The sequence below is a fragment of the Monodon monoceros genome, unplaced genomic scaffold (assembly GCF_005190385.1).
Source record: "Monodon monoceros isolate NGI ecotype Baffin Bay Population unplaced genomic scaffold, NGI_Narwhal_1 Super_Scaffold_3, whole genome shotgun sequence".
Lineage (NCBI taxonomy): Eukaryota > Metazoa > Chordata > Mammalia > Artiodactyla > Monodontidae > Monodon > Monodon monoceros.
This window is the reverse complement of record NW_021703780.1, coordinates 35,696,067-35,718,967: the sequence shown is the minus strand read 5'-3', so window position 1 is coordinate 35,718,967 and position 22,901 is coordinate 35,696,067. Positions and strand designations below refer to the sequence as shown.

The following is a 22,901-nucleotide window of genomic DNA, read 5'->3' as shown; positions in this document are numbered from 1 at the left end:
GATAAGTTGTATTTATTGAAGATTGAAGGACATGTAGTCTGTCTATTCCCCTGTAATCTAGATCCTTCTTTCTCAAAGTGTTGTATGTCAATCAGCTGTATTGGGCCTCACCTAGGAGCTTGTTAGAAAAGCAGAATCTTCAGCCTCCCCACCAGACCTACTGAACCATAATCTGCATTTCAGTACGATTTCCAGGTGATTCATATGTGTATTAAAGTTCCAGAAACACTGTTCTTGGATTTCTCTGGTTCAAGCTAACCATCAAAAAGCCGCATACTTAGACCATATTGCTTTGGCCTTCTACAGATTTGCTTTCACTGAATTGCAATTACCACTACACTTTGGCTTTCCTTGAAGTCCACTTCAAGAAACGTTCATATGGAATCCATTACTATACCTGCTATGAATGTACTATTGAGGATATCTATACATCTCTCACTGACTCTTAAAGCTGATGTCTCATGGAAGAAATTTCTTTTCAAAATCAAAATGCTCAGCACATCTTTACTTTCTGTACAGAATGGATTTTTTAAAAGAAAATATACACACAATTAAGACTGTGAAACTGTTTTCTTTTTGTCTTAATTGCTACTGAACTCATGGTCAGTTTGCATTCCAAGTAAAATGAGATCTCATGGCCAGCATATACGCATTTTATCTTCCCATGTCTAATGCTTAGAACAGACTGACGTACAGTAACAACTCAGTAAATATTAGCTATTCTTCTTTACTTTTTCCTCCTCCACCCCCTCTTTACCATCTTATTGGATTGTTGAAAGTAGCTAGCTGACCGCATCTCCATGGCTGAGGGTCCTGTGTTAGAGAACAGAGTCCCTGGGGGCGGTACTGGACTATGTTACCTGAAAGCAGCTCTTTTAAGATGATGAATACAAACTGCATTTTAAGAGGGAAGATAGGAATTCTTAACTGGAGGGGGAAGCAAGATCATAAACAATGAAACAACAAAATGCAAGATGGTAAATAGCATGAAGACTTGATTAGATGGAGAACTGAGCATTGTACAGTTGCCAGAGTCCGTTTTTTAGTGTCGAATGACCTGGAAGTGGGCCCTGGGTTGCAGAGCAGTGAAGGGGACCACTTGCCACTTCCTATGTTGGTTCCCCTGAGTGGGCAGGACCGGGGTTTCTCCAGGTTTGCTGATGCAAAGTCATGAAGCACTGTAGAACGTGGTGGCGGTGGGATGTTGTTCCTAAACGTGCTCACCCAGTTTCTATCTCTTGCATCCATGGTGGTGGGAGCCCAGTACCTCTTGCCCCATGGGTATAAGCTGATGACTGGGCAGATTGATTGGTCTGGCCACAATGCTGGTGCAAGAAGTCATGTATGCATATATGACCATGAATTTCTCTGCTTAATCCCTTCCCATTTCTCATGGCTTCCCACTGCCATGAGAACAATGCCCAACCTCTTTCCTCTGCCCTGTGAAACCTCGGCTCTCACTCTTTCTCCAGAGTCCTGGATGCCTCAGCTGTACTGAACTTCTTTCAGTTTCTTGAACATGCCAGTCAGATCTTCTGGGTCTTCATCTAGAATGTTTTGCCCTCCCACACCTCCATCACCCCTTCTGTTTTATTTCCCTGGCTAATTCCTACTATTATTGCAGGGTTTAGTTTAGATGTTTCTTTCTCCAAGTATCCCCCTCAGACCTTCTACACTAGGTGAGGTCTTCTTGCTACATAATTTCATTACCCTGAGTTTCTTTTCCTACTTTATTGCAACTACTTGTTTATCTGATTGTCTTTTGTCCTCTTCTGTCAGCTCCAGAAGGCAGGAACCATGTCTGTCTTTGTTCACCCATCACAGTGTCAGGCCCAAGGAGGGCCTCAGTAAATATATGTTAAATGAATGAGAATCAATTCGTGAATGAGTGAATAAAAACTGCCCATATGTTTGTGTTTTATGCTACTGCAAAGCAGTACTAATCTCTTTGTATTTCATGTTTTTAAGGTAAAAATGCATATCAAATCAGTTACTGATTTTGAATGGCTAAAACAGAGTAGATTTTACTTCAAGGAAGATTTGGATCAAACAGTGGTGTCTATTACAGATGTTGATTTTATTTACCAGAATGAATTTCTGGGATGCACTGATCGTCTTGTTATCACTCCATTAACAGATAGGTAGGAAACTCCATTTTTATTATTCCATTTTTGTAATTAAGTCATGTGCTTAAAATTGTTTTAAAATTGCATTTGAGGACTTCCTTGGTGGCGCAGTGGTTAAGAATCTGCCTGCCAACGCAGGGGACATGGGTTTGAGCCTTGGTCCGGGAAGATTCCACATGCCACGGAGCAGTTAAGCCTGTGCACCACAACTACTGAGCCTGCACTCTAGAGCCCGCGAGCCACAACTACTGAAGCCCACTCGCGTAGAGCCCGTGCTGTGCAACAAGAGAAGCCACCGCAATAAGAAGCCCGCGCACCACAATGAAGAATAGCCCCGGCTCGCCGCAACTAGAGAAAGCCTGCGCACAGCAACGAAGAGCCAAGGCAACCATAAATAAATAAATTAATTTTAAAAAATTGCATTTGAAATGTTAACAAAAGCATTGCTGTCGTGTGGGGTCCGTGCTAGCTCATCAAAGTCTAACAATGAAACAACCATCATTGTTAGTTAAATGCACATATACATTACATTTTTATGAAATAGAAAAAGATAAAAGAGTAAAAGGACGCTTGAATGTTGACTATGAGTAATTTAGTAATGAAGTTTAGATTGCAAGATGGACAAATGTCTCTAGAACCATAAAGGGGGTCATTAGAATTGCAAAGAAGGAAAGGACCTTGGAGGTGGTCTAGTTTAGTCTCCTGGTTTTTCAAATGTGGAAATTAATACCTAAAGTGATGTTTCTTGGCCAGGTCTGAATAATCAGTCAACGGCAGATCTCCTCACCATTCTTTCCAATATAGGACACTAGACAAGAGCTGGGTTTTTTTCATCTTTATATGTCCCGCAATTACCTGGTTCCATATGCTGTGCATAGAAGACAATACACGTTTGTAGAATTGACTTAAATTGGGTCATAGAACAATGAATTCTGCTGTTACTTTAAATAGGGCTGCCTCCAGGTAAAATTATGATACAGCCAAATTATATCTTCAACCTCCTCTAGACTCATCCAACCTCCCTTTATATGCCCAGTCCCATCGCAGCGTAAATTTTTCAGGGTGTTTTCCCTTCAGTCGATGTTTACATATAAAGCTTCATGTCTTACGAAGCTTTACTAAGTTTGCTTAGATCTGAAGTAAATATAACTGAAGCTGGATTAGGGATACAAGGAGATTCATTATATTGTTCTTTACATGTGTCTAAATGAGCGAAACATTTCATAGTAAAATGATTTACTTGCAATGGTGTGCTGGAGCTGGCTTGTACCAGCATGCAAGAGCCAACGTCATGCATCTCTTCCCAGTTTTGTGCTATCACATTGGTAGCTTGTTATCAGCCATGGTGGAAGTATTTATGCCACAGAAATCAGCAGACATAAAAATCAGATTTAGGAAATTCCCTGGCGGTCCACTGGTAGTACTCCACACTTCCACTGTAGAGGGCACGGGTTCGATCCCTGGTCAGGGAACTAGAATCCCACATGCCATGTGGCATGGCCAAAAAAAACATCAGATTTATTTTTGTTCCTGGAGAGCCCATTGTTAAACATCTGCCAGTACACTGCTGCTTATTTGATTCTCTGACTTGGGATTTATCGTGACCACAATGGAAGGAAGGCCTGCAGGTTTTTTACGTCAGAGTTGAGTGTTTTTGCAAACACTGTATTACTTCTAATGAATATCAGATACTCCAGCCTTGTTTGGTTGCCTGTCTCTTATGTGGGCTGCTCAAATTCTAAAACAAACAGGCTCATTCCAATCACACTGGACTTTTGCTTGTGCTTTACTGTAACATGTGTTATCCCATATTCACAATGCTTTATCTCATTCACTTTCACAGATGCTATATCACTTTGGCACAAGCTTTGGGAATGAACATGGGAGGGGCTCCAGCAGGACCTGCGGGCACTGGCAAAACAGAAACTACGAAAGACATGGGAAGATGCTTGGGAAAATATGTGGTCGTGTTTAACTGCTCAGATCAAATGGATTTCAGGGGGCTAGGAAGGATTTTCAAAGGCAAGTGTCAAACACTTATTTTTGGTGAATTTACTTTTATTGCAGTTAAATGTTACTTTCTGATAGGAGTCTAAAATGATAGTATCCCACATGACCAAAGTTAATATAGGTTGATGCATATGTTATTGCCATTTTTCTGGGTCAGGATGGCTGGATATCATCAATTTAATATTGTTCAGTACTATTGCTGGCATTACAGTCCATGAGTTGCGTGTGTATTAGATGATGAAAATGGAATCAGTTTATTACTGCCTGAAGCAATGGTGGAGGAGATAAGATCAGGATAGCAAACTGATTACACACGTGACTTCCCTTCCTGCATTAAATCCCACTGAAATGGAAGCTTTTTATTATTTATTTATCTACTTAGTTTTGGCCACGCTGTGTGGCTTATGGGATTTTAGTTCCCCTACTAGGGATCGAACCCGGGCCCTCTGCAGTGAGAGCATGGAAACCTAACCACTGGACCACCAGGGAATTCCTGAAAGATTTTAAAATAGGATGGTAACACTAGAAAACAAGAAAAGGGGGGGGCACCAGCAGATGGGAATTTTTGAGAATATCTGGAAAGATAGATAGCAGGTGGTTTCAGATGGACAAAGCAAAAAGATGAGAGAGCACTTCAGTCTTAGAACTCAGTGCTCTGTGGTCTTCTTTTGGCGATCCCATGCAGACCCAAACTTTAAATACTCTCTAAATGATCAAATTTACATCTTGAGCTCAGACTTACCCTTGAAACTCTGGATTCACGTAATACAACTGATATCTACTCCTTGACATCACCACTTAAATATCTTAACAGGTCCAGATTCACTGTATCCAAAACCAAACTCCTGGTCTTCCCTCCCTGTATCTACTTCTTCCTCAGCCTTTCCTGACACACTAAACACCCACTCCATTCTTCCAGATACTTACACACAAATCTTTGACTTATTTTTTACAGCTCTCTTTCTCTCATACTCACATCCAACTGTCAGCAAACACTATTAGCTCTACCTTCAAAATACATCCAACACCAGCCACCTTCTATTATCCCCACTGCCAATCATCATCTCTCACCAGTGCTACTCCAATAAGCCTCCTAATAGGTCTCCCTGAGTTTACCCTTGTGCTCTCCATTCTAATCTCAAAACTGGTTCCTTCCAATTGTAAGTCAGATCATGACACTCTTCTGCTGAAAACTGGGCACTGGCCTCACTGAGAATAAGAGCCAAAATCCTTACGATGGTCCTGTATTGTTTTATACAGTCACACCTGCTCCTTCCCCATTGCATGGCTGTGACCTTCTGACCTCATCTCCTGATACTGTCCCCTCACTCTCTCTACTACAGCCATTTTGACCTTTGTGATGTTTCCCAAACATCCTGAGGTACACTCCCTCCTCCATATGATTGCCATTCCTTAGATTCTTCTCCCAGATATCCATCCACATAGCTCACTTGATAAAGGGCATCCCCAGCAAACATCATACTATTGAAAATTTGAAAGCATTTTCTTTGAGATGAGATATAAGATGAGGATTTCCATTACTGTTAGTTCTGTTTATCACTATATTCTGTATCCTGCCCAGTTGCAGGAAGGAACAAGAACAATAGTGACAACAAAAATACATAGACTGGAAAGAAAGAAATATAAAATATAGTTATTTACAAATGAAGAAAATTCAACAAAACTATAGAAAGTAGAATTTAGCAAGTTCACTTGAATATGAAGTCAACACACAAAATAAATTTTATTTTAATTAACCATGCACAAAAAAAAAGAAAATGAAAATTTCAGAAAGATATCACTTAGCACATAATTAAGAGAGTGTGGTATTTGTGTAGGGGTTGATAAATAGACCAGTGGAATATGGTAGAGAATGCAGAAATAGGCCAGGGACACTTGACATATGGAAAAGGTGGTATTGAAAACCAGTGATGAAGAGATAGACTTTGCAATAAGTTATTCTGGTACAATAGATGATTAATATTTAACGAGGGAAATTGGATCCCTACATATATAAAAATTGGATCCCTATAACATGTATAAAAATCAGTTCTGGGGATTAGACGCTTAAATGTGGTAGGCAAAACATATATGGCTTTTAGAAGGTAATAAAGGCAAATATCTTTGTTCTCAGAGTAGAAAGGGACTTTTTTTACAAAAATTACAAACTACAGAGAAAAGATTGATACACTTAAACAGGGTAAGAGAGTATCCCTGTAATATATACCATGGGATTGCTCATCCAGCTCTTATCTTTAATTACCTGCCTGTTGGATATATATACATTGTACAGTTCAGATTTGAACTGAGCAGGTCCACTTATACACAATTTTTAAAAATTAATTTATTGACTTTTTGGCTGCACTGAGTCTTTGTTGCTGTGCGCAGGCTTTTCTCTAGTTGCAGCGAGCGGAGGCTACTTTTCCTTGCGGTGTGTGGGCTTCTCATTGGATGGCTTCTCTTGCAGAGCACGGGCTCTAGGCGCGCGGGCTTCAGTAGTTGCGGCCCTCAGGGTCAGTAGTTGTGGCACACGGGCTTAGTCTGCGGCATGTGGGATTTTCCTGGACCAGGGCTCAAACCCGCCTGCCCTGCATTGACAGGCAGATTCTTAACCACTGTCCCACCAGGGAAGCCCTACACAGATTTTTTTAAACTAAATACATACTACAGTACTACATGATCTCAGGTTGGTTGAATCTAGATGTGGAACTGTGGATATGGGAGGGCTGACTGCAAAGTTATATATCGATTTTTGACTGTGTGGAATGTCCATGCCCCTAACCCCTGCGTTGTTCAAGGGTCAGTTGTGCGTGTGTGTGTGTGTGTATACATATATATATATATATGTAATTTTACAGCCTTTTGTGATACATCTCTAAGAAGGAGAAAAAAATAAGCTACAGACTGAGGGAAGATATTTTAACCTGTATAGCTGACAAAAGATTAATATCCAGCATTAAGAAAGATTTTCTTCAGACTTCCCTGGCGGTCCCGTGGTTAAGGCTCTGCGCTTGCATTGCAGGGGGCAAGGGTTCAATTCAATCCCATGCCGCATGGCGTGACAAAAAAAAAAAAAAAAGAAAGAGAAAGATTTTCTTCAAATCATTAAGAAATGCAAAACAATAATGGGGTAGTATTCTCATTCTTGCCAATTGGTAAGAATCAACAAGTCTGACAAACCACCGTTGGTAAGGGTATGTAGAAACTAACCCTTGGTACTACTTCTGTGTGTGTAAGTTGGTAGCACTGCTTCAGAGAACCACAAATAAATCAAATTTATTAATTTGATTATATACTGTATGTATTTATACTGTATATGTACAGTATTTTATAGATATATAGAAAAATAGATACAAACACAACAAATTTTGAACGAGCAAAGTACGTAGCGTTTGTGAATACATGCGTAAGAGCAGTAGTTTAAAAACATGCATAGGAACCATTGACATCAAATTCAGGATAGAAGTTACCTCTGGAGAAGGAGGGAGTGTGGATCCAAGAGAGACATACATGGACTTGAACCGTGGTTCTAATATTTTATTCTTTAGGATGAAATCTGAAGCAGAATTGTTAAGATTTGATAGGTGGGTACGTGGGTATTCATTACATTATTCATTATAATTGCCTGACCTTTAAAAAAATTAAACCCAAAGAATCACTTTTTAATCAAAGAGAAAGTTCTTCTGTGGATCACTCCTGGCTTAAGGGTTGAAGATGGTTGAGAGAAGCAGACTAGAGCACCAGGTAAATCCTAGAATGCCAAAACTATAGCAGAAAGCAGAGAAAAAGAAAAGGAAGTGGCTATCTCCAGTAGTTTTCCTCCATGTAAAAGATCTGAAGTGGGAGTCCTGACAAAGATCAGTGCCGGGTGGAGGCTTGTGCCAGAGAGGCAAGCACTGCACCAGGTCAGACCTCATGCTCCAGACCCAGAGGGTAAGCTCTCCTGCCTCTCTCATCCCTTCCCCCAAATCGCCAGAGGCAGCCATGCATCCTGCAAACAGGAATTTGCATTTGTAATGAGGAAGTACACACATATGAAGAGATAACCAAGTATCATACAATATTTGAAGGCATTAAGGAGGCACTCACAAACAGCAAGGAGACTTACTGACCACTTAACTGATTAATAGAGGAAACCAAAGAAAATGCAAAAGTAACTAAGATGAGTGGCTTCAGAGAGATTCAAGAATTTACCACATACAACCAATTAAAGAAAGAATAAGTTGCTATGAAAAGAATAACAATTGGAATAATCAGAAATTGAAAATAAAAACTGAGAAAAAAGCAAAAAACCTCTCTTGAGTTGGAATATCTAGCCAAGAGAGTATATTGCAAAAAGAAATGGAAAGTTTGAAAGAAAAATTTAAGGCCCGTGGGGATAGATATATAAGTTCCAATAGCCACATAATGGAAATTCCCAAAGGAGAGAGAAGAAAAAGTGTGTGTGGGGGTAGGTGGGGGAAAGCAATAATAAAAGAAAGAAGAGCATTTCATGCAGTTGAAAATAATGAAGGTTTTCATCCTTAGAGAATAGACAGGAGCAATGTTCCCAATATCCAGGTCTTCCTTCCTGCTGGGTTTTGTAAGAAATAAGTAAACATCCTTTTGACCATTCACTGTCTCACCTAGTTTCCTGGCATTTCTCTCATTGCAACAAGAAAGGAACAGAGTGATCTGACCCAGACGGGGCATCCGTTATTTTGTTAATTTCCCCCAATATTATGGCTGCTTCACCCCCATCCCCACTGGAGGTGGCACATCAAGACTGAATCAAATTTTTGTCACCCTTCAGCATCCCTGGTGTAATGATGTGTCTATACTTTCATTTTGGCAGTGTACTATTTTCATTGTTTTGGTGATGATGTACAAATAATTAAACCTTTGTATATCACTGGAATTAACTAAGTCTTTGTAAACAGCCAGGTATGAAATTTACATAAATTGTATTTCAATATAAAATTGTTTGAGAGTGCTTTGGAGAAATGATTGCCATCAAGAAGATATATTACAAAGTAAAACTCATCAGATTAACTGTTTTTCATACCAGGTCTTGCACAGTCAGGTTCTTGGGGCTGTTTTGATGAGTTTAACAGAATTGAATTGCCTGTATTATCAGTGGCAGCCCAACAAATTTACATTGTTTTGACAGCAAGAAAAGAGAGAAAAAAACAGTTCATTTTTTCTGATGGTGATTGTGTTGATTTAAATCCAGAATTTGGAATCTTCTTAACAATGGTGAGAGCATAGGTTTTATATATTTTTAAATTTTTTATTGAAGTAGTATAGTTGATTTACAATGTTGTATTACTTTCTGGTGTACAGCAAAGTGGTTCAGTTTTATATATGTATATATTCTTTTTCATATTCTTTTCCATTATAGCTTATTATAAGATATTGAATATAGTTCCCTGTGATATACTAAGACCTTGTTTTTATCTATTTTATATATAGTAGTTTGTATCTCTAATCCCAAACTCCTAATTTATCCCTCCCCCACCCCCTTTCCCCTTCGGTAAACATAAATTTATTTTCTGTGTCTGTGTGAGTCTGTTTTTGTTTTGTAAATAAGTTCATTTGTATCATATTTTAGATTCCACATATAAGTGATATCATATGATATTTGTCTTTCTCTGTCTGATTTACTTCACTTAGTATGATAATCTCTAGGCCCATCCATGTTGCTGCAAACGGCATTATTTCATTCTTTTCGCCTCCTTGGTCAGGTTTATTCCTAAGTATTTTATACTTTTTGATGCGATTTTAAAAGGGATTGAAGAACATAGGTTTTAAATGCAATTTATTGGTTTAATTGTTACAGACTCAAATAAAAGTCAGCATATATTAGTGGGTAAATGACTGACAATCCAGGGGTCAGAGTATAGTCCCTGTTATATGATTTTTTTTTTGAGTAGTAAAAATAATCCAGACAGAAGATAAAATAGTGATATGTTAAAGATAAAGATAGCTTCTGTTTATTGAGCACTAATTTTGTGTAAGGGGACGGGCTAAATATTTTATATATTGTATCAGACAGGGGGGAAGAAGCTACAATAACAATCCCCCAAATTTTAGTGGTTTAAAACCTCAAGGATTTATTATTCTCTCATGCCCCATGTCCACTTCGGGTTGATGGTGTCGGGGTGGAGAGGGCAGGGGGTGCTTTACATGTCCTTACTCTGGTACTGTCTCAATCGTTACTGGTTGTTGTAGCAAAGGAAAAAGAGAACAAGAAGAATTATGCTCTGGTTCTTAGGATTTCTGTCCAGAAGTGACACAGGTCACAACCATTGGTTAAAACAATTCACTTGGCCACAGCTCACTTTGAAGGGTCAGTGAGGTATAGTCCCGTAGTATTTTGTATGACGGATATTTTATAACCAAGACACCCGAGGCTCAGGGAAATTAACAAAACTTGCTCAAGTCACACAGCTAGAGAAAGATGTTATTGTCTGTCTAACATCAAAACCTGACTACTTAACCTCTACACTTGGCTTTTCTCTGACACTTAATAAAGGATGATGGAAATGATTTAAAATTTCCAAAATAATTCAACAAGGTCCTATACCAAAGTATTGTAACAAATTCAGTGACCGTGTGATTGAGGGCAGAGCTTTGTGATACAATGTTGTAAAGACAGAAAACCAAAGGCATGAATAAATAGAGGTGTTTATAAATTGGAGAAGTGAAGTTAATGTTGAACTGGTTTTACTGATGCTTTTAAATGATCTCTATTCTGTTAAGTCTCTAAGTCGCAAGATAATACAAGTACTCTGAGTTTTAAGTGTCCTGAGTGGATAAAGATAAATTATAGGAAGAAAAATCAGAAAATTTTCTGATAAGCTTTAATGTAAGCAAACAACCAGTTAAGCAGTTGGGAGTAAATATTAATAATCCTGACGTGATCAGTTATAACTCAGGAAATTAGATGAAGAAGTTTATTCAGTGTGATGCTGTGGCTCAGAAGAATTTAAAAGAATCTTAATGTTCCCTTTGGATTAAGAATAGTATTGGAAATATCAATTAGATAATTGCATTAGGCTGTGAATAACTGAGACATGAAAAATAGTGGCTTAACATCTAAGGATGTATTCTCTTAAGATCCTTCAGTGTTTCAACACCATCATGGTTTCCATCTTCAAGGCCACCTTATAACCCAAGATGCTACAGAAGCATCTCTGTTGGAGCCAATTGATTGAATCAACTGCCTTCAAACCGACATCAAGGATATTTCATACACTGTGTCCCTTTGTGACTCACGGTGTAGAATTTAATCACACCAGCTGCAAGGCAGGCTGGGAAATGTGGTTTTAAACCTGGGTGGTGATGCACACAGCTTGCAACTGGGGTTCTGTGCCTAAGGATAAAAAAAGGAGTATTGAGAGGCAGCCAGTAATGTTTGTATTCCCAGCACCTAGCAAGTTATCTGGCCTATTGACAGTGTCCAGTAGATGCTCAGGGACTGAAGGTTTCTTCATGCATTTTCCTAAAATAACTGCCTCCTCTTTGCCTTACTTGCCTTTGAACCCTCTAACCTTTCCCTTGGGACTTTTGGTTCCGACCTGTCCTCAGACTTTTGCTACTTATTGGCTTCCTTTCCACCTCTACTTTTGTCCTTTTCAATGTTTTTCTCAACATTCCTGTCTTTATTTCCCTTCATCCCCATGTTTTGTTTTGTTTCTTTAAATGGTACTTTGTCAGCCACAGAACTCTAATTCTCACTGCAAAGGATAATTGAAGAGATGAAATAAAAATTACCTAAGTAAACTGATGAATTTTCCTTCTCTTTCGATAACATATTTTAGATCATAATTACCCCAGTATTCAGTTTTCTATTTCCTTTTCTATTTTCTTAATAAATAGATACACAGATACTTAATTTTTGCTACACAGAGTGGTGTGTGTGTGTGTGCATGTGTGTGACTTTATTAGTATAACGAAAATGGAAATATGTAAGAGGGAGTGATGTGACATTAATAAATATGGATGGTCCAGTACACATTTTTGTGAAAATAGGGACATTTTATGAATCTGATGTTTTTCAATACCCTCTTAGAATCTGTCATAGGGATTTGAAATGTATTTGTATTCATGAAATGAAAATTATATCAACAGTTAAAATTAAATAATTTTAATTTTTAGAACCCTGGATATGCTGGGCGCCAGGAACTACCAGAGAACTTAAAAATTCAATTTAGAACTGTTGCTATGATGGTTCCTGATAGACAGGTATGCATCAGGATTTAAAAGCATAGTACAGTTTATGTTCTTTACCTGTTTTTCACTAAAGTTGAAAAATCTCACTGTATTAATTTTCAGATCATTATGCGAGTTAAACTTGCAAGCTGTGGTTTTCTTGAAAATGTTATCTTGGCTCAAAAGTTTTATGTACTTTACAAACTCTGTGAAGAGCAACTTACTAAACAGGTAACTTTGTATATCTATTTTCCTCCTAGCAGAAAACTTGTTTTTTAACTTTGCAATTTTACCTTGACACATGCTAATTAGGGAGTTAAAAAATTCCTTGACTCTTTTCTAAAGTATATTTATAATTAATTTGACCTATTAATTATGTATTTTTATTTTATTTTATTTTTAAAAAATATTTATTTATTTATTTTATTTTTGGCTGCATTGGGCCTTTGTTGCTGTGCACCGGCTTTCTCTAGTTGTGGCGAGCAAGGGGTACTTTTCGTTGTGGTGCACAGGCTTCTCATTGCGGTGGCTTCTCTTGTTGTGGAGCGCGGGCTCTAGGGTGCGTGGGCTTCAATAGTTGTGGTGCACGGGCTTAGTTGCTTCGTGGCATGTGGGATCTTCCCGGACCAGGGCTCAAACCCATGTCGCCTGCATTGGCAGGCGGATTCTCAACCACTGCGCCACTAGGGAAGCCCCCTAATTACGTATTTTTAAAACTTTCTTAATTTGAAATAATTATAGATTCACAGGAAGTTGCAAAGAAGTGTACAAGAGTTCCTGTGCACTCTTCACTCTGCTTCTCGCAGTGTTGACATCTTATAACTATAGAACAGTAACAAAACCAGAAGATCGACATTGGTACAATAAACAGAAATTACTAAGACTTCACCAATTTTTCATGCGCTCGTGTGTGTGTGTTTGTGTGTGTGTAGTCCTATGCAAACGTGTAGGTTCATGTAACCACCACCACAGCCAACATACACAACTGTTTATCACCACAAGGTTCCCTCCTGCTACCCCTTTATAGCCACACTCACCTCTCTCCCAAATCCGTATAGCCCCTTGTAGCCCTAATCTTGTCTACATCTCTATAAATTTGTTATTTCAAGAATATTACATAAAGGGAATCGCATAGTATGTAACCTGGTCATGCATTTTAAATGGTTGCCACTCAGACTATCAGACTGTATTGTTCTCAAAAGATATTTAAGGTGTGAACACTGTATCACACAGCTTGATCTTTCCAGAGGAGTGATCATTTTTCAGTCAAAGGAAAGGCGGGAGAATCCAGCTAATAAAACTTTGCCACTCAGCCACTCCAAAACTATAGTGTATAAGTATCAGAATATCTACCTATATGTAATACATAGTGAGGCTACATTTAGAATTTTTCAATTGAATAATGTTTATTCTTTCTTTTCTCATCTTAGGTTCATTATGACTTTGGGTTGAGAAATATTCTATCTGTACTGAGGACACTTGGATCTCAAAAAAGAGCCAGACCAGAAGAGAGTGAATTAAGCACCGTCATGAGAGGACTAAGAGATATGAACCTTTCTAAATTGGTATCTTTCTTCTCTGAATTAATTTCTCTTTCAGGATTTCGACCTGGCTGACAAGTGGGGGTTGGCTCATATGAAGCTGTTAACATTAAAAACTGCAGGGAAGTGGGACTTCCCTGGCGGTCCAGTGGTTAGGCCTCCATGCTTCCACTGCAAGGGGCACAGGTTCAGTCCCTGGTTGGGGAACTAAGATGCCGCATGCTGTGTGGGCGCAGAAAAAAAAAAAAATTGCAGGGAAGTTACCACTGAGCTGAGCTTTCAGAGGAAGGCAACCCCCCTCCCCCACAAAAAACGCCATGGCTTTGTATGACCCACATGGGCTGCAAATGCATCCTTTTATCAGTTGTGTGCCATGAAACAGGCTTCATCAGTGGGCTCCAGCCCCCAAATGTCAGTCCATTATTCATAATGTTACACAGATTCTAAATATGAAAATCTGGATTCATAGGGAATCGTGAAAGCTTTTTTTTGCTTTCTCTGTATGTGACTAGCTTAGCTATGTCTCTCCCAAAACACCAACACCATTTCTGTTTTCCAAATATGCATTAAAAGTTTGCTGTAGAGATTATAGTAATTATTTCACTGATTTCATGCTTGTCACAATTACAGCCAGGTTGTTTTAAACTGGTTGACGGACAGGTTCATGTGGCTTTTATTCAGGGGCTTCTATATGCTACATATCATGTCCATGCCCTAGGAGTACAAGGTTGAGAAAGAAATGGATCTTAGGAGCTCGCATTCTAGTTACAAAACTAACAACTAACATCTGTGTAGTTCATGACTATTACAAAACCTATCCAGGGGTATTGTCTTGTTTGAGTCTTACAGCCACTCTGGGGGATATGGGTGGCTGTCGTGCTTATTGCCATTTTCCTTATGGGAGAGGCACGTGTGTAGGACTCACCCATAATCACAGTCAGTTGATAAGCTGGAACAAAAGTCCACGAGACTTTCTGATGCTAAATCCTCTGCTCCCTCCAGAGTATAGCTCACTGCCTCCATTAATAATGGTACTCCTGAAACTTCTAGACGAGAGTTCCAGAAAGTATCCGGAGACCCTCCCCCACCAGAGAATGGGAAAAATTCAGAGGGGGTCAGCAGTTGGGCATGGGGCGATCTCCGTATTAAAAGTGTGGTAAATAAGGATTGGAGTCCATTTACTCCAACCTGCTGCTTTCAAGAGAGACTGAACGCTGCTCTGGTGCAGTTTTCCAGCCAGTGTTGGATGAGCCAGACATGCAGGGTTACAGATCTTTTCCTAATTTAAGTGAAGTATTAATACTCTCTTCTCATGGGATTGGAACTATTACTTGCATGTTTTTAAGGTTAGTGCATATACCTGTCTGTGGGAAGCAGAACATTCATAGGATAAAGAAATGAGATCAGACCTTGGAGCAGTAGACTGGAGAAGACCTTGAATGCCAGGGAACTTTGGGTGCAATGCTGTAGGTAATGTGGATTCCGTGGTGGTGTTTGGGAGAAAGTACTAGGGTATACACATGTGGCTAGGAGAGTAATAAAATGGTTCTCTGGGCATGAAGTGGTAAGTGCTGTGAGCGTCTGCTACAAGCTTCGTTGTTGACTGAATGAGTAAATTTGTTCTCTGCCACCTTAGATTGATGAAGATGAACCCCTGTTCCTCAGCTTAATCAATGACCTGTTTCCAGGATTACAACTAGATAGTAATACTTACGTGGAACTGCAAGCTGCAGTAGCCAACCAGGTTCAACTGGAAGGTTTGATTAACCACCCACCCTGGAATCTCAAGCTTGTGCAGGTAAAACATTTTAAATCTGTTATCAGTATGATGCTCAGTGGGTGTTGTTAAAGATTGTCATTTGAAGAGAAGAACTTGTGAAATTAGTCTTACTGAATGTTAACGTTGAAAGTAAATTAAAACACATCATTGCAAGAAGAGTCCTCAGTGAGAGGTGTTGGTCCCAGGGATGTTAGTGTGGATTTATACTAATCAAGCAGTTACTGAAGTTACTTGCACGTGATGAGGTTAGGTTAGGTGGTAGCCAGAATCTCGAGAACAGTTGGGAGGGGATAGTAGGTTATAAAAACGCAGGGAGATGGAATGACCCAGCTGGCTCTTGTGCCAGTCGGGCAGCATCTCCCATAGCTGGGGGCCTTCATAGGGCATGGAGCCTGAGGAATCTGGGGGTGGTACTTTGCTCCTGCTTTGTGTGTGGGCATGTTCACACCTAAACTCAATCCTTTGCCTGTGTCTCTTGGTGTGTTTCTGTCCGTCACATTTCATCCTTGTGACAACCTACCAATGATTTTACCAAGCAGAGCCAAGAAGCTGTAGCAGAGATGCTGCATTAAATCCCCACGAGCTTGATGCATTGGGGGTATTTTCCAGGGCTTTTGGAAAATGAAGGTGCCGAAATTGTGGAGAGTGTTAAAAACTTCATTTGAAAAAGAGCGATTCTTTTTTTAACTTACTCTTCTTGCCACATTGTAAGCAGTTCAAGTGTATGAGACAGATCCAAATCTTACAAGGAAATATATAGGGAAAAAAATCAAAGTGTTTTTCATCATCTATGTTTGGGAAACCATTAAACATTTTTTTAAAATTTCTGGGAAAACGTCATTTTACATGTGATATGTATACAGTATATTGAGTACTGAAATCTTAGTCACCTCATTTGGTAGGGCACTAGAATATTGTGCTTTTATTTAATGTCAAACACATTACTGTTGAGTATAATATGGCCAGTACCTCTGCTGCTTTTAAACTATGGATTACAGAGGTAATACATTTCTACCTAAAATGTGAGGAGAATAACTCAAATTTTACCTCTGATCAGCTGTGAGACCTTTGAATCGTTATTTTTATTAAAAGAAAAGATAGACAGGATATTGTAATAGACACTGTCCATGTTCTTACTATGTCTTCTTGAATCTCTTTTACCATATCCATGCGCCCCTTCCCCCGCTTCTAGAACTGTGATTCCAATCCCACATATATATACCACTCTCTGCAGGAGGGTTCACCAACCCCACATTTTTTGGCAGGCACAAAGCGCAGGCAGTGCATGGGAGTTTATTTTCCCCTGCTCCCAAAATAACCTTCTTTAGTTAAGGAGTTGTGGGTGATATAGTAGGAAAGTCAAGCTCTCCTGCTTCCAGATGGAACAAACACAGAGGTGTGACTTATGTTCCAAAGTGCCCCACAGGGCCAGTCTTAAGTCTCCCTGCTACAGGATTTTGTCCTCAATCACACCTTGTTTGACCTCTCCCCATTTTGTCCTGCTTCCCTTACTCCATTAAAAGTTTCCCTGGTGAACACTCACTTGCACAGGAATCCTCACCTCGAGGCGTGCTTCTGGGGAATCGGAAGCCTGGTGTGTGTGTAACTTGGGTCTTGGCTGAGTTGGTTTGTATTGCTGCGTTCTACCACGGGGGGGCAATATCACCACACAAACTGCTCCTTATGCATCGGCAAACTAAAATCACAAGGAACAGCAGTTTGAGACCCCAAAACGAGCTCCTGAATTAACTATTTCCAAAATGTAATTAAAGTTCCACATTGTCATTACTTTATCACTTATATCGTTTTATAACGTGCCGCTCATTTGCTATCCACCTCTAGTAAGACAAAAAAAACTTTTTGGGGGGGCATATTCTCTTCTTTTAAATAGTGAACAAGTTACTTTAATGAAAAGCCTATTTAAAGCTTTTAAAATTTCTGCACAAAACTTCTATGAATGTCATAAGTTACATTTTTCAATTGATTATCTCATTGTGTAGTTATATGAGACGTCTCTGGTACGCCATGGTTTGATGACTCTTGGGCCCAGTGGTTCTGGGAAGACAACCGTTATAACAATCCTGATGAAGGCACTAACAGAATGCGGGAGGCCTCATAGAGAAATGCGAATGAATCCAAAAGCTATTACGGCTCCTCAGATGTTTGGCAGACTGGACACGGCGACCAATGATTGGACAGATGGGATTTTCTCTACTCTGTGGAGAAAAACATTAAAAGCTAAAAAGGGTACACATAAACTCTTTTCTGGTGATCATTCTTTTCCCCTGCCAGTTTATCAATAACACAGTATTGGTTTAATTTTCTGTTTTGATTATCTGCAGGTGAAAAGTGATTTTCTGTTTTCATTATTGGCAGGTGAAAACATTTTCCTCGTTTTAGACGGCCCTGTTGATGCCATTTGGATCGAGAACTTAAATTCCGTGTTGGATGACAACAAAACCCTCACACTGGCCAATGGAGATCGCATCCCCATGGCCCCTAATTGTAAGCTTTTGTTTGAAGTCCACAATATTGAGAACGCCTCTCCGGCCACGGTTTCTAGGATGGGCATGGTCTACATCAGCAGCTCTGCTCTCAGCTGGAGGCCAATACTGCAGGTGGGGACGACAGACCCACAGAAGCGCGTTCAGTGTATTTCCACATCTCACTGTCCTATAAACAGAGACTCTGTTTCTTTGCTGCAGGCGTGGTTGAAGAAGCGTACTACACAGGAAGCTTCTGTATTCCTAAGTCTGTATGATAAAATATTTGAGGATATATATACATTTATGAAACTGAACCTCAGTCCAAAAATGCAACTCTTAGAGTGCAACTATATTGTGCAAGTAAGTTGTTTTCTTTGTACATTCACGACTTAGATGTGAGATTTCCACCCCCCCCACACACACCACTCAGTTGCAGTTTAGAGGTATCTGAAATGGAAAATTCACGCAGTCCATCAGAATCTTTTTGTGATGTGGAAGTGAAGCCTCTGAGAAGTTTGATTCCTATTAAAGATCTTATTGGCGCTCTTGCTGCCATCTCTTCACGAGTTTCACTTCCCAGGGCGGTATTGTCAGGGGAAGAGGAATGAACTATCTTTCCCATCGTCAAGCTTAGTATAACCTTCCCAGAAAGAGTGTCCAAAAATGAGAGTAGGCTAAATAAATAAAGCTGGAAGTTCTACAGAAAAGCACAACAAGGAGCTGGTGGCAAGCAGGAAAATTTGGGTGGCAGTCTTGGCTTTGCAAATTTACTACACATATTAGATAGGGAAAGCCTTTGAACAATTCTCCAAGTATTTTGTAGAATTATGTTTTTCCCCCTCTTCTCAGTTTTTCTTATTAGTCTTTGGAAGAAACAGAACCAATCATAGATTTTTCAGAGGCTCTCCTGATTCTAGTCCATAGGTGATCTCTCATTATCCCATTCTAGTGCTTTGATTCTCTCTTAGTGTAAGGGATGTCAGTCAGGGAGGGTGGGTAGCTTAGAACTGATACATGAGGCCCAAATTAAGTGCACATCTTATCTTGAAATAATCTTGTTATGAAAGGCAAAGGATATCTTACTGTAGATACATTTCTTTCTGATGCCATATGGGGTTTGGCACACTTTTTATTAGAGGGGCAAATAAGTGTTTTAGACTTTGCACAACTTTCTGTCTCAGCCCCTCAGCACTTCAGTTGCATTGCAAAAGCGGCCAGACACAATGAACGAGTGTGACTGTGTTTCAGTAAAACTTTATTTGCCAAACAGGTGGCTGGCCCCTGGGGCACAATTTGCTGAGCCTTACAACGCGTTAAAATAAATAAAATCTTTGATCTATAAAATTTGGAATACCCAAACTTTAGAACCAGAAGCTACCTTAGGAAACATCTAGTCTAGGCCTTTTGCTTTTTAGATCAGGAAACTGAGACTCAGAGATGTTAGTGGCATGAGCCGGGATACCTCCAGATTCCCAGTTTGGCATCCTTTCTGCTAGATCATGCAGTCCGCCTAAAGCACAATGGCCTTTCTTCTAAATGCTGCTAGCTGTAGGACACTGATCAAGCAATATCTGGAGATATATTTGTTTTCTTCTGTCTTTCTCTCCTTTTAAATTTATTATTGTTTTTAAATGTTTATTTAAAATATCTAAATACAAACCTTTATTTTATTGTATTTTAAATATTTTCAGTCTCTCAATCTTCTGGAAGGTTTAATTCCCTCCAAAGAAGAAGGTGGCATTTCATGTGTCGAACATCTTCATAAATTATTTGTGTTTGCTCTAATGTGGAGTTTAGGAGCCCTTCTGGAATTGGAAAGCAGAAACAAGCTTGAAGCCTTTTTACGAAATCATGAAAGCAAGTTAGACTTACCAGAAATACCTAAGGGCACGAATCAAACCATGTATGAGTTTTATGTTACTGATTATGGTAAGCACAGTGACTTATACCTGAAATAAAATGACATTTTTTTTAATGGAAAAAAGATAAACTCTGTAAACTCTTCTGTGGGGAAATATTAAACCAATCATGAATAACATAATTGCTAATACCATTTTTAAAGGGCATATATGCAAGGAACAGTAGGATTTTGCATATGGGCCAGGCTGGGAACAGTTATAGAGGCTCTTGACTTCTCCTCCTTTTGCAGTGGTCTCAGTGAAATCTAACATAAATAAGTTAGCAACACTTCTTACAGCATCTATTTTCTCTTACTTGAAGAGGAAGGGTAGCAGTATAGAGAACACAGATTCTTCATGTTGCAAAGCATGGTAATTAATGCTCATGATGGATCAGTCTTAGAACTTCTCTGTTGGAAATGTCAGAATAAGCAGAGAATGAACCAAGCAGATGGGATCCTACTTACACGTCGCAGACTCGGCAAAGTCCAGTGCTGTCACCTCAGCCCCCTAGCCTCCTGTGTGTGGTAGGGCCCAGCTCACCTCTCCCTAAAAGAAACTAACAATTAAATGCACCCTTAAATCTAGCTATGAATTCTCTTAGAATCTAGAGCCAATCCAAAGATGGTTCTTTGAAAAGATCGATAAAATTCGTAAATCTCTTACCAGAGATATCAGGGAAAAAAAAGAGAAGACATAAATTACCATGATTCAGAATGAAGGAAGGAACATTACTACAAACCCTAAAGACATTAAAAAATAAGAAGCGAATATTAGAAACAATGTTATGAAAATACATTTGACAATGTAGATGAAATGGATAAATTCTCTGAAAGACACAAGCGACCAAACCTCATCAAGAAGAAATAGATATCCTAAGTATCCCTATATCTACTAAAAATTTTTGATTTATAGTTAAAAACCTTCCCACAGAGAAAACTGCAGGCCCAGATGACTTCACTGGTGAAGTACATCAAATTCTTAAGAAAGAAATAATACCAATTCATTCTGCATAAACTCTTCCAAAATATAGAAAATGTAAGGAAGAAACACTTCCTATCCCACTTTACAAGGGTTTGTAAGTGTTGTCCTGATACCAGAAACAGAGAAAGACTTTACAAGAAAAGAAAACTATAGACCATTATCCCTCAGGAATATTGACACACATTTCTTAATACAATTTTAACAAATGAAATTCAATAGTATATAAAAGGATAACATATTGAGTTCCAGTGGGTATTTATTCTAGGGATAGAAGGTTGGATTAACATTTAAAAACCAGTCAATGTAATTCACCATATTAATAGAGTAAAAACCAAACAAATTATATAGTCTTCTAAATCAATGCAAAAAGAGCACTTGGGGACTTCCCTGGTGGTCCAGTGGTAAGACTCTGTGCTCCCAACGCAGGGGGCCTAGCTTCGATCCCTGGTTGGGGAACTAGATCCCACATGCCTGTCGCAACTAAGAGTCCACATGCCACAACTAAGAGTCTGTGTGTCACAACTAAGAAGTTTGCATGCCACAACGAAGATCCCACGTGCCGCAACTAAGACCTGGCATGGCCAAAATAAATAAATAAACATTTTTTTAAAAAAGCATTTGATGAAATTGTACATCCTTCCATGATAAAACAGTACACTAGGAATAGAAACTTTATCATTCTGATAAAGAATATCTGCAAAAAATCTAACATTATACTTAATGGTGAAAGACTGAATACTTTCTTCCCAAGATCAGGAACAAGACGAGAATATTCCTTTCTCACCACTTCTATTAGACGTTGTACTACAGGTTCTAGCCAGTGCAATAAGACAGTAAATAAATAAACATGAACAAACAAATGAAATACCTATAGATTGGAAAAGAACAAGTAAATCTCTCTTTATTTGCAGATAATATAACCGTCCTCTAAAAAATTAGAACTAGTAAATGAGTTTATCAAGGTCACAGAATGAAAGAACAATATATAATAATTGTATTTCTACATGCTCACAACAAATTGGAAATCGAAATTTTAATATACCATTTAAAATAGCATTCAAAAAATGAAATATATAGGGATAAATTTAACAAAATATGTGTAAGATCTGTATACTGAAAACCACAAAATTGCTGAGAGAAATTAAGTCCTAAATAAATGGAAAGCTAAATCACATTTACAAATCAGAAAACTCAGTATTGTTAAGATGTTATTTCTCTCCAAACTGATCTACAGATTCTGTGCAATCATAGTGAGAATTCCAATAGACTTTTTTTGGTTGAAATTTATAACTGAATTACAAAATTTTATGGAAATGCAAAGGATTTAGAATAACCAAATCAATTTTTTTTTTTTTTTTTTGCGGTACATGGGCCTCTCACTGTTGTGGTCTCTCCCGTTGCGGAGCACAGGCTCCGGACGCACAGGCTCAGCGGCCATGGCTCATGGGCACAGCCGCTCCGCGGCATGTGGGATCTTCCTGGACCGGGGCACGAACCTGTGTGCCCTGCATCGGCAGGCGGACTCTCAACCACTGCGCCACCAGGGAAGCCCCCAAATCAATTTTTAATAAACAAAGTTGGAGCACTCATACATCCTGATTTCATTAAAATCTATTTGAAAGTCACTATGAAAATAAAATTCCCATTCCAGCCACAGAATGGGAAGAAATGTTTGAAAAATATATATCTGATAAAAGAATTTTATCCAGAGTACATAAAGAACTCTTGCAATTCAATAATAACAAGTGGCCAGCCAATCCAAATTTCTTAAATAGGCAATAATTTTAAATAGATGCTACACCAAAGAAGATTTATGAATGGTGAAAAAAGCACATGAAAAGATATTCAACATGATTGGTCATCAGGGAAATGCAAAATCATTA

General features: G+C 38.9%; 1 protein-coding gene across 1 annotated transcript in view; it reads left to right on the top strand.

Annotated features, from left to right (window-relative positions):
* Positions 1 to 22,901, top strand: part of DNAH8 (dynein axonemal heavy chain 8) — a 323,816-nt gene that overhangs the window by 142,874 nt on the left and 158,041 nt on the right. Inside the window, exons 43-53 of the mRNA XM_029243162.1 lie at positions 1,969 to 2,141; positions 3,970 to 4,148; positions 9,184 to 9,371; positions 12,276 to 12,362; positions 12,453 to 12,560; positions 13,760 to 13,894; positions 15,507 to 15,668; positions 17,651 to 17,897; positions 18,027 to 18,268; positions 18,356 to 18,496; positions 19,828 to 20,065. Of these exons, the coding sequence (XP_029098995.1) occupies positions 1,969 to 2,141; positions 3,970 to 4,148; positions 9,184 to 9,371; positions 12,276 to 12,362; positions 12,453 to 12,560; positions 13,760 to 13,894; positions 15,507 to 15,668; positions 17,651 to 17,897; positions 18,027 to 18,268; positions 18,356 to 18,496; positions 19,828 to 20,065 (1,900 nt within the window). The remainder of the gene's footprint in view (positions 1 to 1,968; positions 2,142 to 3,969; positions 4,149 to 9,183; positions 9,372 to 12,275; positions 12,363 to 12,452; positions 12,561 to 13,759; positions 13,895 to 15,506; positions 15,669 to 17,650; positions 17,898 to 18,026; positions 18,269 to 18,355; positions 18,497 to 19,827; positions 20,066 to 22,901) is intronic.